Here is a 16,155-nt window from a genome sequence, read left to right on the forward strand (position 1 = left end):
AATTACTGATGAAAGGCATCCTTTCATAGTTCTATACAAAAAAGAAAAACATTTAAGAAAAGCAAGAAAAATGTTCTTTAAAAAGCAATGAGAAAATATTTAATTAAAAATAGCTTTAATTTTCCATAATTCATATTTCTTATTTCACTAAAACAAGTATGCCAATATCCCTCAGACAAGAGCTGTAACAAGCTCTTACGGTCATCGCCGACTGCCGACAATAATTAAAATATGACTGAAAATAATGAAAGCTTTGATTTACTCTTTAAGGCGAATGATAACTTGAAAAAAATTCCAATTTTCATGTGCAGTTTATTTTCATTCTCCTAACAAAAGAGGTATGTTTTTTCCACATAAATATTTTTTGTTTTGGAAAGCTGCTGAAACTGCTGGATAAGGGGGAAAAAAAAGACTGAATTACTAGAAACAGATAAGACACTAATCCAAACAAAACCAAAGGAGTCCATAAATACACTGCCGATTGTCTTTGCTCACGAAACCTTGGGCTAAGTTATATTTACACCTTCATCTGACCATGAAAACTGTCCCATAATTATATCACACCTCAATACCAACTATTTTTAGGGGCAACTACATTTAGCAATCTATTATTTGACTACCAGTATTTAAGCATCTCTGGCATATATTTTACAGTTGCACAATAGTATAAAATGCTGAGTCCTAAATTACCTGTCTACACAAAACTAATAATTTACTTTAGCACTAACTTCTACCCTTGTGTCTTTGCTTGATTTTACTGACAATCACGGTTCTCAGCATACTTTCCAGTCTTCACTGCTTCATCTTCTCTCCTTACCTCAAGCCCCATCATCACCATCAAAAAAATCCCAACAGCAGCAATCAACAACTTGTCTTAGCAGGTAAACAAAATTAAAGCAACATATGTTACAGTCCCTCAGCAGAATCAGAAGAAAAACACACCCTACTCCCTGAGCAGACACTTCTCATCAGATGGTGTTGCCTTTCAGCACCTTTTAATAAGGCAGACTACCGACACTGGAGTTAACAGCAAGATTCCCTCTACGGTACCTGCAGCCCCAGCTCTAAGAGGAACATGTACCTTCTTCTCTGGTCTCAGAATGAAACTTGATTTCTCTATGCACCTTTTGCAGACAAAGCACTAAATAAGCTATACAGAGTCAAAAGGCTTGAAGGGTTCAGCAAACGGCTCTAGTTACTTGCCAAAACAAAGGAAAAATAAACACATGTCTAAATACATCAGGGAAAATTTTAATATTCCATATTCTCCTTTCATTTCTCACTACAAACAGCAAAGACCAACAAGAAACATTCATTAGGGATTGGGGGTAAACGAGTGCAGAGATTTACCAAAGTTGACATGAAAGACAACCAAAACTTGATCCTCTCTGTGACTGGCTCACCCCCCTCTTCCCCTACTTTCTGTGCTTGTCTGTGCATGGGGGGGGGGGGGGGGGGGAGGGGGGGAAAATCAAGGGATGGGCTTCAACCTTTGTTCCCAAGATCTTCCTCATTACAGCAGAAGCTCCAGATGCAGAGTTATTCTTTGCAGCATCTTACCTGACTAGTGTAAGAGAAGGCAGTCTTGAAGGAAAGAAATGCAAAGTACCTCTACATTAAAGATCACACTGCAAACAACTGAACAATAGTCACGCTCCCAGAAGCATGCAGAAAACCTATTAGTCTAATAGCACAGAGATAAAGCCTTGCAAGTATGACTAGAAAAGCTTAAGTTACCATCCCCAGTAATTTGTCACTGTCAGCACTGATCAAAAAAATGTGACAGACCTTGCCCTGAAGCAAATTAGGGCAACTACTTACCTGATCTGCTAACACCGCTCATCTGTTTAATGGCAACTCCCTCAAGACAAGAGGCAGTAACAAAGCAACTGGGACTCCAACCGCTGAAAGTAGCTGAAGCAATTCTAAGCAGTGAATATTCATCCACACACTAAGATCCCCCTCACTTAAATAGATATGCTAACTAAAACAGATATCATACATTTAGTTCCACTGCTGACACAAAATATCAAATCACATTTCACACAACATGCTAGACAGCAGCTCTTTCTTACATCATTTCACCCCATCTCTTTCAGACTGGTCGGGTTAGGGTCAGAGGTAGTATCATTGCTAGCAAATGCTGGAAACAGACAAGACAAAGACAAATAGTTTCATCAGCATCCAAAATTGATATCAAAATCAGAGTTCATGCTAATGTATGTGAAACTATAGGCTGCTAGGCTTCTGCAGAGAGAACTTCATAAGCATGAATATCATTCTATTAGTTTATCAGCATCTGCACTTCCTTACTTTAATTTAGCATCATCAAAAATTACATTTTTTGATATGCAGAAAACAAATCTGAAATAAATGCACTGCCATGAAGATGGTCCAGATGAACTTACTGTGATAAAAAGTAAAAAACTACGCAATGTTTTTGGTGTAAACCACATATTAAAAACAAATATTCCAAAAAAAGTTCTTTATAGCACATGATCCACAAGAGATTGCAGTGTAACTTTACAGCTACAACTTGGTGAACTTCCTGAAAAAGTTATTAAGTATGAGGAGCGGAAGAACACAGCGCTCTGCGTACGAAGGAGGAATGCTCTTCGGTAAGCGTAAAGATACCCCTTCTGCATTCTTAATGAGGCCATAGCACAATAAGGTCTCTAACTTAAATGGAAAACTGATGCGTTTGAGAAATGTGTTGAAATTTCACTTACATTCAGTAGCAACTAGAAAACCCTCAGTCTTAACTGGGGGACCAAAATAAACACACATACACAAACAGCATGGGAAGAAGGCTAATTTTGAAAGACACTGCTCCTGGAACAGAATGCTGCCAAAGCACCTCTTGGCTTCTCCCAGTTTCTTATTCTGGAAATTTTTTCGAATGGAAAGACCCTAATAGTTTAGACAGAAGAAGAGTAACCAGGCCGATTTCTGAAGACCAAGACTGATGTTTCATATGCTTTTCTTAAAAATCCCAATGAACATCCTGTCGTTCTATTGCTCTTTGTGACTGAAGAGCATCACCCATCCTCACGTTAAACTTCTCAAGCCCGTCAAAAGATGAAATATTGCCAACTTACCTGCTTAGGCTAAAATCAGACCTCTACAGCCACAGACACGGAATATTATCCATCAAAAAAGCAACATATTTAGAGGTACGTCTTGGCAACCACCTGCCTCCCCTTTACCACAAACAGTATTCTAACAGCAGGTTTATAGGAGAGTGCCATCAGCTAATCCTAAATTTCACGAGACTCGTCTCTGGACAATCTGTAATGTGACGTTTCTTAGGCCACTTTACATAAAATTTGTGAAGTTAATAAATCCATACTCTGACTCCTGTTCCTCTGAAATATAACTCAGTTCCACAAACACTGACTACATATGATGGCAGTGTATGTGCATTAAAGAATTCAGCCCTATTCAGAACGAATGCAGTCTGTCTTCCTTGCTTCCGGGGAATCTGAGTTGCTGTTAGTCTGCTAATTTATTTTTGCCAAGACCAAAATGAAACCATTCACCAAAGGCCTATCTACTAAGAGAGGCAAAAAAGCGCACTACTGGGCAATCCTCCTCAAGAGGCCCTGCACCCTCCATTTCCATGAATGGCCAGGCAAGACCTTTAGGAAGGGTCAATATGAAATGGAGGCAATTTAAAAGAAAAAGATCGAAAGTTCCATATTTGTTATCTATTCCCAAGCATCCCTGCCAAGTTTCAGTGTTTATTACTTGCACAGCTGTGCTTTCATAGGGTATTTCTCACCTTGTGTAATGGAAGAGGTATAAAAATCAGAGGAACCCCCCAAATTTAATGTACAGAAAAGAGATTCACTGTGCAAGATTTGCCAGTTTTACAGAACAGAAAACAAAGAAAATAAAATCCTGATTTTGAGTTATAGTCATAAGCATTACTTGCTATTAGGGATCTAATCATCTTCAAAATAAGATGCAAATTTTATATTGAATGTTACTTTTTTGGGGCCACAATTCAGCCGAACACTTCAGTAAATGCTTGGAGCGTGATTACGCACATGTCCCAATCACAGTCTTAAGCACTCTGATCAGTTTGAGCTTGAGAAATCGTTATAATGCGTTTTCTTTTTTTAGAATAACTGCTACTTAACATGTCACAACTAACAGATACCATACGACACTGTACTATCCCAAAAGTGAGGTGGAGCAATGTTCAGAAGTAAAAGTTAGATCCCTAAGAAGAATTCTCCCAAGCTGTCCTGCTCCTTCATTGCATTTTCTGTTTTATAGAAAAGCCTCACATGTTTCCTGCTGGAAAAAGTAAAATGGCATGGTAGTTCTTGAGTTTTCACCTGTAAAAATGAAAGGCAAAGCCTCAACTTTCTGAAAAGGACATTCACAGTAAGACTGCATCAGAAGCAGTAAAGAAAGATGATGCTCTGACGAAAGAATGATTTGCATGAACACTAAAAACAGTTTGCCTTTGTTAGTCTTTAAAGCTTATAAAAAAATTACTTCCCTTCTAATCTTTGTTCTATTTTTCTATTGGTGGGGGGGTTCTTAATCAATGTATCGTAAAACTGTTTGGTCCTAGTCTACAACAAATCAGTGTTAGGGACAAAGCTGTAGTCTAACAAACTCTAAATTTAAAAAAAAAAAAAAGCTTCAGGGCCTCTACCTTGGTTATCAGATTGAAGCAAAGATGTATGTGCGTGGGTTTTTTTGTTTTTTTGTTTTAAGTGAAAGGAATCTTTTGTCTAAATTTCCAAAAATAAACAACATTGTTAAATTGATTTTTTTTTAGACTCCCCAAATAGAAGATTACATTATTACACGAATAACTCAAAAGTTTGGTCTGATGTTTTTCCAAAACTGATGTCCGAACTAGTGCCTAACAAACTGTAGACACAAATGAGGGTACTTCTAAGACAACCTTTATTTTCCCCCCTAGCTGATGCAATACTTTTCTTCTACTGTTTTTGCCAAGAGGCAGACAATCTACAGAAAAAGCAGAAGATATTGCTAAACGCTAAGGTCATTTGTCTGAAACACCACGCTAACAACAGACTACGATTGCATTTTCAAACATAAATTTTCTATATTCTCCTCAGAAACTGCCCCAACCTTAAGCTCTGCTTAATTATCAAGTCTCTCTTCTACCACCTCAGGGTTCTCTACCCTGAGCAACATGAATTCATCACCCATCCGTTACTCATCTTCTCATACAAATATGTCCACATTTCTTCCAGTCTGCTTTTTGTTCAAAATATTCTCTATGAAGAGTGCTCTATCTTGGGACACATGGACAGTTACTAAAAAGCATGACATGAGAAACCTGGGCCCCAGATAAAAGCAGAAAATGGGTAAAGTCAAGTAATATATTCCAGCTTACACAAATTCCAATCAGGATAAATTAATATATGAACTAGAAGTGTTCCAAATAACACTCGCAAAACATGACAGCAGTTCAATGGCAAGTTTTCATAAAAAATAGGGTTGTAAGAGACAAAGCTCATCGAGCCTATATCCCTGCCCCAACTCAGCATTAACTATGCTCACATTATTCTTTACAGATACTCATCTTACCTGTTCTTAAAAACATACTACAATTAAACACATCATAATCTTCCTAAGCAGTCTGCTCTCATCATCCTAATTGTTGAAGCATTTCTTTTCTAATAGCAATGTTCTTTTTTGCACTTTAAGCCCATTACATTCGACACCATCAACACAAAGGAGGAACAATTTACTGCCTTCTTCCCCAAAGCATCCTTTTTCATACAAACATCACATTATTTCTTAAACATTTCAGAACACACAGGAAGTAATACAACAAATACTGCTATCACTTGGATGATTGCATTACCTTGTAAAAAATCCTCCTTCACAGGATGGAGTTCACAAGACAATCATCATATGCATAAATGTGTTGTGAAAAGCAGAACTAATTAAACCTATTGGAACTGTGACCTGTGTGCACCTTCTTGCCATGATAACACTAACTCTCCTATCACATCATGATTGACCACATCTCTCCCCCTCACTCCTTCAGAACATCTTCAGTTCTCCCTTCCCCACCACCTCCCTCTCTTCTACTACATCCAACTGCTGTCTGGGAGGGGGAAAAAAAAAACAGCATGTGCCAGGGCAGGTCCAACGACACACACAGGAACTTACTGTACCAGGCCCAAACACAAAATAAGGGTTTGCACTAAATAGAGCTCAGGTTAATTTGCATCTCTCTCCCCTAACTAGCTACCGGTCTTTAAAAATACTGTAGGAATATAATTCTTGGAAACTTCTGGTGCCCTGAAATTGCAACAGGTTCAAACACTGTCAAAAACGACTGACAGGACTATCACAGAAGCCTCATTTATTTAGGACAACAGGCAAGATGGTAGCATTTAGCCAGCATTTAAAAAATTTTTCCCCAAACAGGCTGCTCTGTGCCTTCTGTACCTTGGCTGCTCCAGATTTCTTGGCACTCAGAAGCAGCTCTGCCTTGATCTCCTCTATTCTTTGTCGGTCCTCTTTACTCAGGTCTGACACAGATTCCTGAGATCGGCTGGCCAGTTTTAGCTTCACCCAGGCTACACAGAAAGAGAAAACAAAACAGAAAGCAGTTCTCTCCATTTTCTCACATCATGTATGGTAACAGTTTTCTAACTTAAAATCAAAATTATGCAATGCATTTTTAACTACCATGACTGAGGACATAAAGACCACTGTCACATACCAGAGCTGGGTGACCAAGGATACAATTTAAAATTGGTCTTCTGAACATTTCTTTGGAAAGATGGATCTAGAACCCATTGTCTGGTTCTGATAGTCATCTTTACAGTCTCTCATTCAATTTAATACTCTTTCACACAATCCCCTCCCCAATTTCTTAACCTACCACATTTTTAACAACTATGTGGACAAATAATATTTTGCACAAAATGCCATTTTTTCATATCAACATTTTGCTATCAACTTTAGGCAAAAAAGGTACTCAAGCTGGAAAAGTACAAGTTACCTACTAACATGCTACATAATACAACTAAAAGACATTGATCATTTCTGCCTTGCAAAATAAAGACTCAGAGATACAACTGTTCTTTTCAAAGATACAAGTAGTGAGGAGGATGGCAGAGGTGTAACACGAAGATGACAAGAGATATTACCCAAGGAACAGTGTTAAAGGGACAAATAGGTACAAACTCACTCTGTTGAGACTGAAAACTAGAAGTGGTTTCTAAGCATCAAGGGTCTGGAATAGCCTCCCCTAGGAAGATTGGAGGGGGAGGGGAATAGAGCCAGTTACTTTTACCGAGCTCCATTAAAGCTTATCATCAACAACATTAGGATATAAATACCTTTAAAAACAGGGAACAGACTCAAATGACCTAAAATGTCCTTCTACACCCATACCCTTTCACTTCAAAGCCATATTAAAGCAATCTCTAAAATGTATATGTAAATCAACATTTAGCATTCTGATATAACACTTTGTAAAACACAACTGAAACACTGTATTACCTCGTGCTTTCCTCTCCTCTTCCTCTGCACTTCTTAAAATTTGTTTTGCATGTGTCACAGGCGATCCGTTTCTGAGAAGGTTTTTGACACGGGCAGCTAGTGAATCTCCACTGCTACTGTTATCATTCTCTTGAATTCCTCCCTCCTTGCTGCCAGCTACACTAACTTTAGCCAAGGCACTCTGGAAGCTTCCCAGGGCACCAGTGATACAGCCCAGAGGCTCTGATGGAGAAGGACTCACAGGCTCTGAAGTTTTTTCACTGCTCACTTCACTACTTGCATTACTTTGTGCAACAGCCACGAAAGCAGGTGCATTTCTGTCTGTAGCTGCACTACTGCAGCCTTCTGGCTCAGACCTTCCCACAGATTTTCCTGTCCTAAACTCTTTGGTCATCTCTTTCATCATCTCTTCACTGCTCTGTAAATTGACATCAAGAGAGCTTCCCCATCTCATACCGCCATGGTAAGAATTGAGGGACTTTATTACTGACCCCTCTTCTTGCATACTTCTTCGGGTCATAGCTTCATCCCATGACAATATCCTCCGAAACTCGGGGACATTGTCTTTCACTACCCTGGAATCTTTGGGGCCATCCTCCTTTTTAATTAGCACTGGCGAAGAGTCAACAGTTTCTCTAGAAGAGGCCATGGCAATGATAGGGTCACACCAGCTGCCAGCTATATCCTCTGCCTCTGCCAAAAGCTTACGTATTTCTTTCAATGCATCAGATCCAATCAAGGAATCACTTTCTTGATCCTTATTTCTCTCATTACCAGCAGTACCTACACTTGAAGGTTGTGATCCTATCTCAACTTCCATTTCTTTTTTAACTCCAGCCAAAGAACCTGCAGGCCATCCCTGCAGGCTACTATTCCCGTCTTTCGGCGCATTTTTAGCTACCAGATCTTGAACACGTTTTGCAGCAAGCATGGGACTTTCTACATCAGAACAGTGGTCAGGTGAGACCGTCTGCAGGTGCTGATTTGGTTCAGCTAGTTTGGAGACGGCTAAATACTCTGCTCTGCTTTCAACACAACGGGAGGCAGTTAGCTCCTGTTGGTGGCATGAAACACTGCACTGGCTCACTGGTCTGTCTCCAGAAGATCTTGAGAAGCAAGGAGAGAGTTCACTGAGTAACAGAATATCAGAGCCAACATCCGAACCCGCTGGGATACACATACTGAGAGCGGAAGTGCCACAGTTAAAACTTGTTTGGGTAGTGTCAACTGCAGCCAGCAATTCATCTACAAAGAAACAGAAGATTCATTAAGTTTGGGGCTCTAAAAAATATCCACCTCAGTAAAGACTACTTTTCTTGTTCTACAGAGCTTGTAAAGGAGGAAAAAAATTTCAAATATTAGAAAGCATTTAGGAAATTGTTTTTAGAATGGGACTTTGAGTTAAGATCTCCATGGGAATTATATACTGAAAGAAATCCCTTAGACTGTTCTGGAAAAATATTAAAGAAACTACAGAATTTTGCTTTTAAATAACTTGCTTTTAAATAAATGCTTCAAATAAATTTCAAACAAAAGTTTTTAAATATATGACACATTGGTCCCTATATGTCCAGATGAACACCTGGATTATAAAAGTATCCCTGCAAGAAACAGAAGTGCTTTGGGCAGTATTTCCAAAATATTTGGGGGGCAAAGGAGAGCCTATCAATAATCTTACTTTCTGGGTAGAAAGGTCCAAAAGCAAACAAGATGTCTATTTAGCATCTGGATATATAAAACAATTGCTTTACAAAAATGTACTTAAGTGCAAATGCTGTTCTTAAATCCCTACTGGCAGATACTGGCAACAATCAAGCACTGACTCCCCAGTATGCCTGACAACAGTTATTTTCCATTTCAAACACAATTTTGCTTCATGGCTCAACCACCGATATCTTAAGGACACCACACAGACCAGCTGAATAATATCTCTACTGAGATATCTGTACTGGTTGCCAAGTCTTCCATGATGCTTAAAGAAGGAAAAAAAAATTTATACGTATATTAATATATATGTGGAGATATATATGTATGTATGTATGTATGTATGTACGTATATCTCACACACACACAAGCAAGAAAGCCTGACAGGTATGAGAAAGAGATGCATTTGATCACTGCTGGTCAGAAAGACAAGTCAGCAGAGTTTTCTTGCAAAGTCACAGACGTTCAGGGGTAAGACAGGTATTCGTTGTGAAAAGCCTTCAGATTAGCTCTTCTTTGTGGGGTACAATATGCAAATGCCAAAACAAAAGAGGACAAAATCTGCTAAGGAACATACAAAATTTTAAGCATGTTACAAGGCACCTTTTAACATATTAATGACATACTACATAGGCATGCCACTGAAGCAGATCTTAACCCTACCTGAGCACATACTGTTCTTCACATAAAATGACTCAATGCTTGTTGAAGTTGTATCAGTATATTTTTATTTCAAGATGGACTGATTCATGAACTGATCTGGTTAGTTACAAAGGGTGTATGACTTTTTGTCTCACTGAACACACCGAAGAAGTCTCAGGAGGAAAGCGAAACCAAGACTTAATGCTCTCACTAGAGGAAGGAGTCTGGTAATATTTCCTTAATCTTCAGGTAAAAAACCATTTGCTTTATAAGAACTTTCCCATAAAGAGAAGTAAAGAAAAAAAGAGAAATTGCCACTGCACTGACTAGAAGAGGCCATATAACCATGATTCCTTAATGAGGAGGCCTCTTTTCAAAGGTTTCAATGCTTAATTATCCAATGCCAAATATCTCATATCTCAGAACGGAGAAGGTTGAATCATATGAATGAACAAAACACCAAATGAGAACTACATTTGACAGTACCAGGCCAGGAGCAACCTCACGGGTGTATCTGCAGTTCTGTATCCTCTAAAGGTAGCGCAACACAAGATCTTCCTTCCCAATACCTTGTGGCTGCTGAACCGTCTTCCTAAGCGTGTCAGTGGAGTCCTTCAGTGTTCTAAGCTCTGAAGGAGAAAATTCAACTTCCCTGATGGGTCCTCGGGGTAGAAATGGAGTCAGTATAGATCCAGGCGACTGGTCAATGCCAAGGTTGCGAAGATAAACCTGACAAGAGAGGAGCAGAAGAAATATATGGCACTCTTGCAAAGAAACAGAATGTCAGTGGATTCTGAATTTATAGATGCTCTCCCCATCAGCTTAAAACACACACAACTTGTTTTAAAACAACATCTTGAGCCTAAGTCACGTTCAACTTGCACTGACACTGAACACAAAACACTAAAGTAGTCATGTGTCAGACAACACCTCCAATTTATTTCCTGCTTTGAATCACAAGTGACAGGCCTCTTTTCTAGCTAAAATTACTAAAACAGGCCTGCCTAACCAGGATCTTACAAGCCACATGCAGCCTATCAGGACAATTCACACATCCTGCAACCTATTCTTCATTATTTTATTTCTGGAAGCAAATCAGAAACAGGCTGCAGGAACCGTTCTGATGGTGATAGCTTGTGCCTGACCAACAGTTTTTCCTGGTGTTTTCATGACTTTCTGCTCATCATGTGCCAAAAATGGCAGTTGGTAACGGTCTGCTACCAAAGGGACAGTTAATCCAGTGCCTCGTTCTTCCCATAGGACCATGAAATTAGGGAAAAGGCCAGCAAAGGAGGGCCACATACCTTGTTCTTGTGACAACAGCCCACTACTGATAGCCTTTTTACTCATACACATGCTCTGTACATTGCACAAGTGATAGTAAACCTGATACTTCAAAGGAGGTTGGAAAGCTTTGGCCTCACTTGCTTAGAATGTCATTTAACAGATAGAGGTAGAACACAAAGCTTTGGTTTAAAAGCTTTTTCTTCCAGAATGTTAAAGCTGGTGGAAATAAAACAGTATCATGAACCAGCTTCCTGTGACATCACTACAGGGAATAAATCTGTATTGGCCAAGGGATAGAAGTGATCTCCTCTATCTAAACTTCTATAAAGAAACTCAGCTGGTCCAATATAAAATTGCGCACTTACTCAGTGGACTTGCATGTAAGGAATATATTTCAGCAGTACCTGAAGAACTCCCTGGTTATGAAACCATTCCTGGATACCGTCAACTGCACTAGTTTAAGTCTATAAATCCTAGGACCCCCAAGTATACAAATTTTATGCTCAACTAAGACTTAGGACTACTAGTACAGCTAAAGCAGTAAATCACTTCATAGTATTTAAAAAGTATAAAATGTATGTCTTTTCCTTTTCCATAAGACAATAAGTATAGAATAAATGTGCCTAAGCACTTTTTGTAATAGTATATAAACATCTATAACCACTATCCAGTTATAATTTTTCATTAACATTAAACAAACTAGTTAGTTTAAAGAAGCCAAACAAAAATCATACTCAAAATAAGAATCTGCAAATTACATAGGAAAAAAAATGAGAGTGAAACCATCTCTCTGTGCAACCTCCACAAGATTATTAGTTCAGACACAAATAGCATCATTCCCTGTATTAATATATTTTGAAAGCTGGAGCAGAGTCTCTTGGATGTGAGAGCCCCCTAGGATCTCTTGACAAATTACTTTCTCCCCTTTTAACAGAGCATCCAAGTCTGCATACAGACATTATAAATGGTCAGGCAAAGTTACCTTGACTTAATCACTTCCAGGGGTGAGTGAGTTTCAACTTGTCTGTACTATGTTCTAAACAAACCAAAAAAATGAAATAAATGACCTTATAGATCTTAGCCAACTCTATTTCCTATGAGTCTATTAAAAACCTACATATTAATAGCCATATATGTGACCTAATCTCCTTTATCCTGTCAGTGATTTATGAGAACAAATTTCCTAAGAACTAGCGCTGCAGCGCATGTCTAATTGTATCCATAAAATAAAAGTGCAGGTAATAGTCAACTTTTGTATCTAATGAATTTCATTTAAGACATCCTCCCTAAAATATTTATATTTGTTTTAATATGTATTTTCAGAGACAACTTACACAGAAAAGCACTTCAAAAACCTATTTCTAAAGACCTAAAGATTATAAGAGTCATTCTGCAAGAGGAACAGCCACTTATTCTGAATAAAATTGCATGTTTATCATTAACATAAATCTGCATTTAATTCTCTCTAACATTCAGTAGTTATTAGTAGAGTTAACATGGCTACCACAATCTGCCCTCTATTCTCACTAACCATCCTAAAATGGGGAAGGGAGAAATGAAATCTGCATTAGCCAAATAAGATGTAATGGAAAAGGTATGCTGAGGATTCTAACATTCTTTATGAGTAATATACAAAGAATCAGGAATTTGCACCTTAGATACTGGAACAAAGTGAACAAGCAAGAAAGAATATTTATAGAAAAAAAAGCAATTTGATTTGCCAAGAAGTTCTGTGCTGGTTTTGCTATTATTGAAGATCCGTGGGTGTGTGAAGTTCAGCTCTCTCTCCTGCAGTCTAACATTTCCTTAGTCAGCATTTGAAGTCTCAACCTGATGTTTTGGAAATTATAACACGATCATTTGAAAGAGACTAGAAGGTCAGAAATGGCTTATCAACATGCTAACAGAACTATAAGCAACTTCTTTACAAGTCTCTGTATCAAGAAGATTCCACTTTTATTACTATGGCCTAGTCTTTTCTTTTGCCCTTTATGTTCTGCCATCATCAGCCACGAATCTTTACGTTTCTCTTCATATTCTTCTGCTGTGATACTATCATTTATACCTGGGGGAGGGCAGAAATCTCCATATCCAACCTTTTCTTTGCCTGTGTTAAATATTACTATAAATATTACCTAAATAAATCTAAGATTTATTAGGCTCCATTACCTTACATAATGCATGTATATTAGCTGATATCTCTAAAAGATTACCTATTGCATGACAGGTTCCCAACATGACTTGGTATCAGAAACTACCTATAAACGTGCTGCTCTTTCAACTCAGAGAACCATTCCTGTGATAATTCCCGCACCACTGTAAGGCATGCAGGTATACTCCAACCTTTTCATAATCAAAGGTAAAGAATAGTCACAAAAATATGAGAAAATAACTTACTGGGATCCTTTCTTCAATGTTTAGCTCTTCTTTTACTGGAGTTTTCAATGGAGTTACTCCAAAGGGGATAAAGTTGTCCTCTTCTGCACTGGTGAAGAAGTGCCTAGAAACCACAGAAGAGCACCCTGCAGAGCCCAAGTCCATTTGGCTACTTTCCCCAGAACTAGCAAGAAGATTCAAGCTATCTGGGGAAATATCACTGAAATTGTCCATAGTAACATGGCCAGTAGTAATATCTAGGTTATGAGACTGTCTTTGATTTTCAAGACCACCACAACTCTCTTTGTGATCAGCTGGAGAGCTTCCATCCTCTCTAAGGAGTTGATCACCTCTTTCACTAGAAATGCAAACATTTGGGTCTGAACTTTGTTCTGTACTATTACTTTCAACATCTTCATCACTAGATCCAGTAACAACAACCTTGGCTGTAAACTTCTGTAACATGGAGCCTACTAAACTACTGCTGTTTTCTTTATTTTCAGACACTCCTAAAACATCACTCTTTTCTTCTAACAGCTGCACTGCCTGTGTTGAGTCTGCTGGCTGAACAGCTTCAGACAGGGAGGGGTTCCTACCGGCAACACTTACTGAGTCATCAGACTGAGATCCGGTAAGAGGGCGGACGAGCACTAAGTTTTCATTATGGAAAGGTAAATTTGCCAATAACTCCGTCTCCGTAGAGCAAGCAGCAACAGAATCCTTGGGGTCTCCATTGCTATTTCGCATTGATAAAATACAGTTTGAAGAACTGGCAATTGCACTGTAGGCTTTCCTTCTAGGAGAAATTCCACTTGGGTCACATAAAGCCAATGAACTGGATATCATCTCTGGCTGGCTCACATTCCAAGCCCCTACCTTCTCCATGAAATTAAGGGATGGGAGAGACTGGATTCTTCCAGTGTGGGGATATTTCAATTTTAAGGGCCCAGAGTGTTCATTATTTTCTTCCCCAGCACACTGGAGTGGTTGGTGCTTCTCAACAGAAGAAGTAAGTGTACTAGCAGATGAGCTCCCTAAAGTTTCTTCATTTAAGCATGAAAGTGAGGCCTGAATATTTGATTTGTTCGGAAGGGTTTTACTCAGTTCGTCTGCCTTTACGTTTTTGTTTACAAGTATCCCTGGTGTAGATTGATATTTTGGATGAGCTAAGTGTCCAGAGAATGAGCCATCACCTACAAGGAGATTGAACGAAGGGGAAACCTCTGTAACTTTATGTCCCCTTTCTATGGAAAAATCTGATACAGTTAATTCAGTCCTGCTTACTCCAGGTCCTACTTCCACTTGTGCACCCTCTTTCTCACTGCATGGAGATGGAGCTTTCATGTTGGATATAATTAGTTGTTCAGGCACACAGTCACTGGTAGCTGTCACAGTAGGGATAAATTCCTCTTTCTCAAACCTCATTGCAGAAGATGGTTGTTTCCGGTGAGCTAGAAAAGCTCCCTGAAGTTCCTTTAACTTCAAGCTTCCAGATTCATTCAGATCTGCACCACGTTCCTTGGACAGTCTGGATATTTCAGAATTCTTAGCAGAAAATATATCTTGTGTATCTGAATTTTTACAATTGTCTTTTCTTAAATCATCAGGTAATGTATTAGAGAAACCAAGCTCAGGAACTTTCCTTTCTTTTTCCACCTTCTCTATCTGTCTTACCCTCCCTTTTGACTCATTCTCAGCCATTTTTACCTTTTCCATTTGCATCTCTGTTTCACATTTTTCTGAGGTCCTCGTCAATGCCGTTTTACAAGAGTTTTCTGAAGATGAGGAGAACTCATCATGCCTCAATAACCTTTCTTCCTTCTCTGAAAGCTCAAGAACAGGAACTGGTACATTGTTGTCTCGAGAGGAACGTTCATCTTTTACAGAAGTATTATAGGTCTGCTTTGCAGAAGAAACTTCACTTTGTTTCAGTCTATTTGCCTTGGTTAGCATCTTATTTGAAGTAGTGTGTGCTAAATTGTCACCTGTTTGGGGGATCAATGCCTTCTCACTAATATCACTTTTACAGTCTTCATTCTTCTCCTTTTCCACAAGTAGCTGTCCAGAAAGAGAAGTCTGCTGAGACAAATGATCACTAAAACTGACATCACAAGGATCCACACTTCTGAATGGAAGAGGATGCTGGGACAAAGTAAGGCAGTCACTGAGCGCATCAGAAGGTATTTCAGTGTCGGTCAGCCACACAGCTTCATGAATCCGCAAAGGCTTCGAATGTACCTCAGAAGCACTGGAAGTATCAGGGATTCCTCTACAAGAGCCAAGAAAAGTAAGTGAATTTCAGATATCTTGATTTAAACAACCATGTTTTCTGCCTTAATACAAGACAAAAAAGTAGAACTTTACCCAGACAAATAACTGGGGTGTAACAACATGTACATAAATATATCCCTTAAATAGGCCAAGGTGTATTTAAAGTCTTTAAAGAAAGGCCAAACAATATCAAAAAGTACTACTGTCCTATAAAATAAAGGTCTGAAAAGAGCACTCATTTCTACTTAGTATGTTAATGTTTTGTAATCAATTCAGGACTGAAGTATTTTTATTCACAGGATGTTTATTAGTTAAATAAATGTAAAACAGGCATAATGTGCAAAGAAAATACAGAAGTTGCTT

At 38.7% G+C, this 16,155-nt stretch overlaps 1 protein-coding gene across 12 annotated transcripts in view; it reads right to left on the reverse strand.

The window, feature by feature from the left end:
* Nucleotides 1–16,155, reverse strand: part of ALMS1 (ALMS1 centrosome and basal body associated protein) — a 71,924-nt gene that overhangs the window by 26,293 nt on the left and 29,476 nt on the right. For 11 of the 12 annotated variants that reach the window (XM_026121779.2, XM_064511651.1, XM_064511652.1 and 8 more), the window contains 4 exons: nucleotides 13,543–15,790; nucleotides 10,428–10,587; nucleotides 7,513–8,757; nucleotides 6,451–6,581 (listed from right to left, as the gene is read on the reverse strand). In XM_026121779.2, the coding sequence (XP_025977564.2) occupies nucleotides 6,451–6,581; nucleotides 7,513–8,757; nucleotides 10,428–10,587; nucleotides 13,543–15,790 (3,784 nt within the window). Of the gene's footprint in view, nucleotides 1–6,450; nucleotides 6,582–7,512; nucleotides 8,758–10,427; nucleotides 10,588–13,542; nucleotides 15,791–16,155 lie in introns of those variants that run through there. The other variant, XM_064511655.1, reaches the window with a different exon arrangement.

This window comes from Dromaius novaehollandiae, chromosome 4 (assembly GCF_036370855.1).
Source record: "Dromaius novaehollandiae isolate bDroNov1 chromosome 4, bDroNov1.hap1, whole genome shotgun sequence".
Taxonomy (NCBI): domain Eukaryota; kingdom Metazoa; phylum Chordata; class Aves; order Casuariiformes; family Dromaiidae; genus Dromaius; species Dromaius novaehollandiae.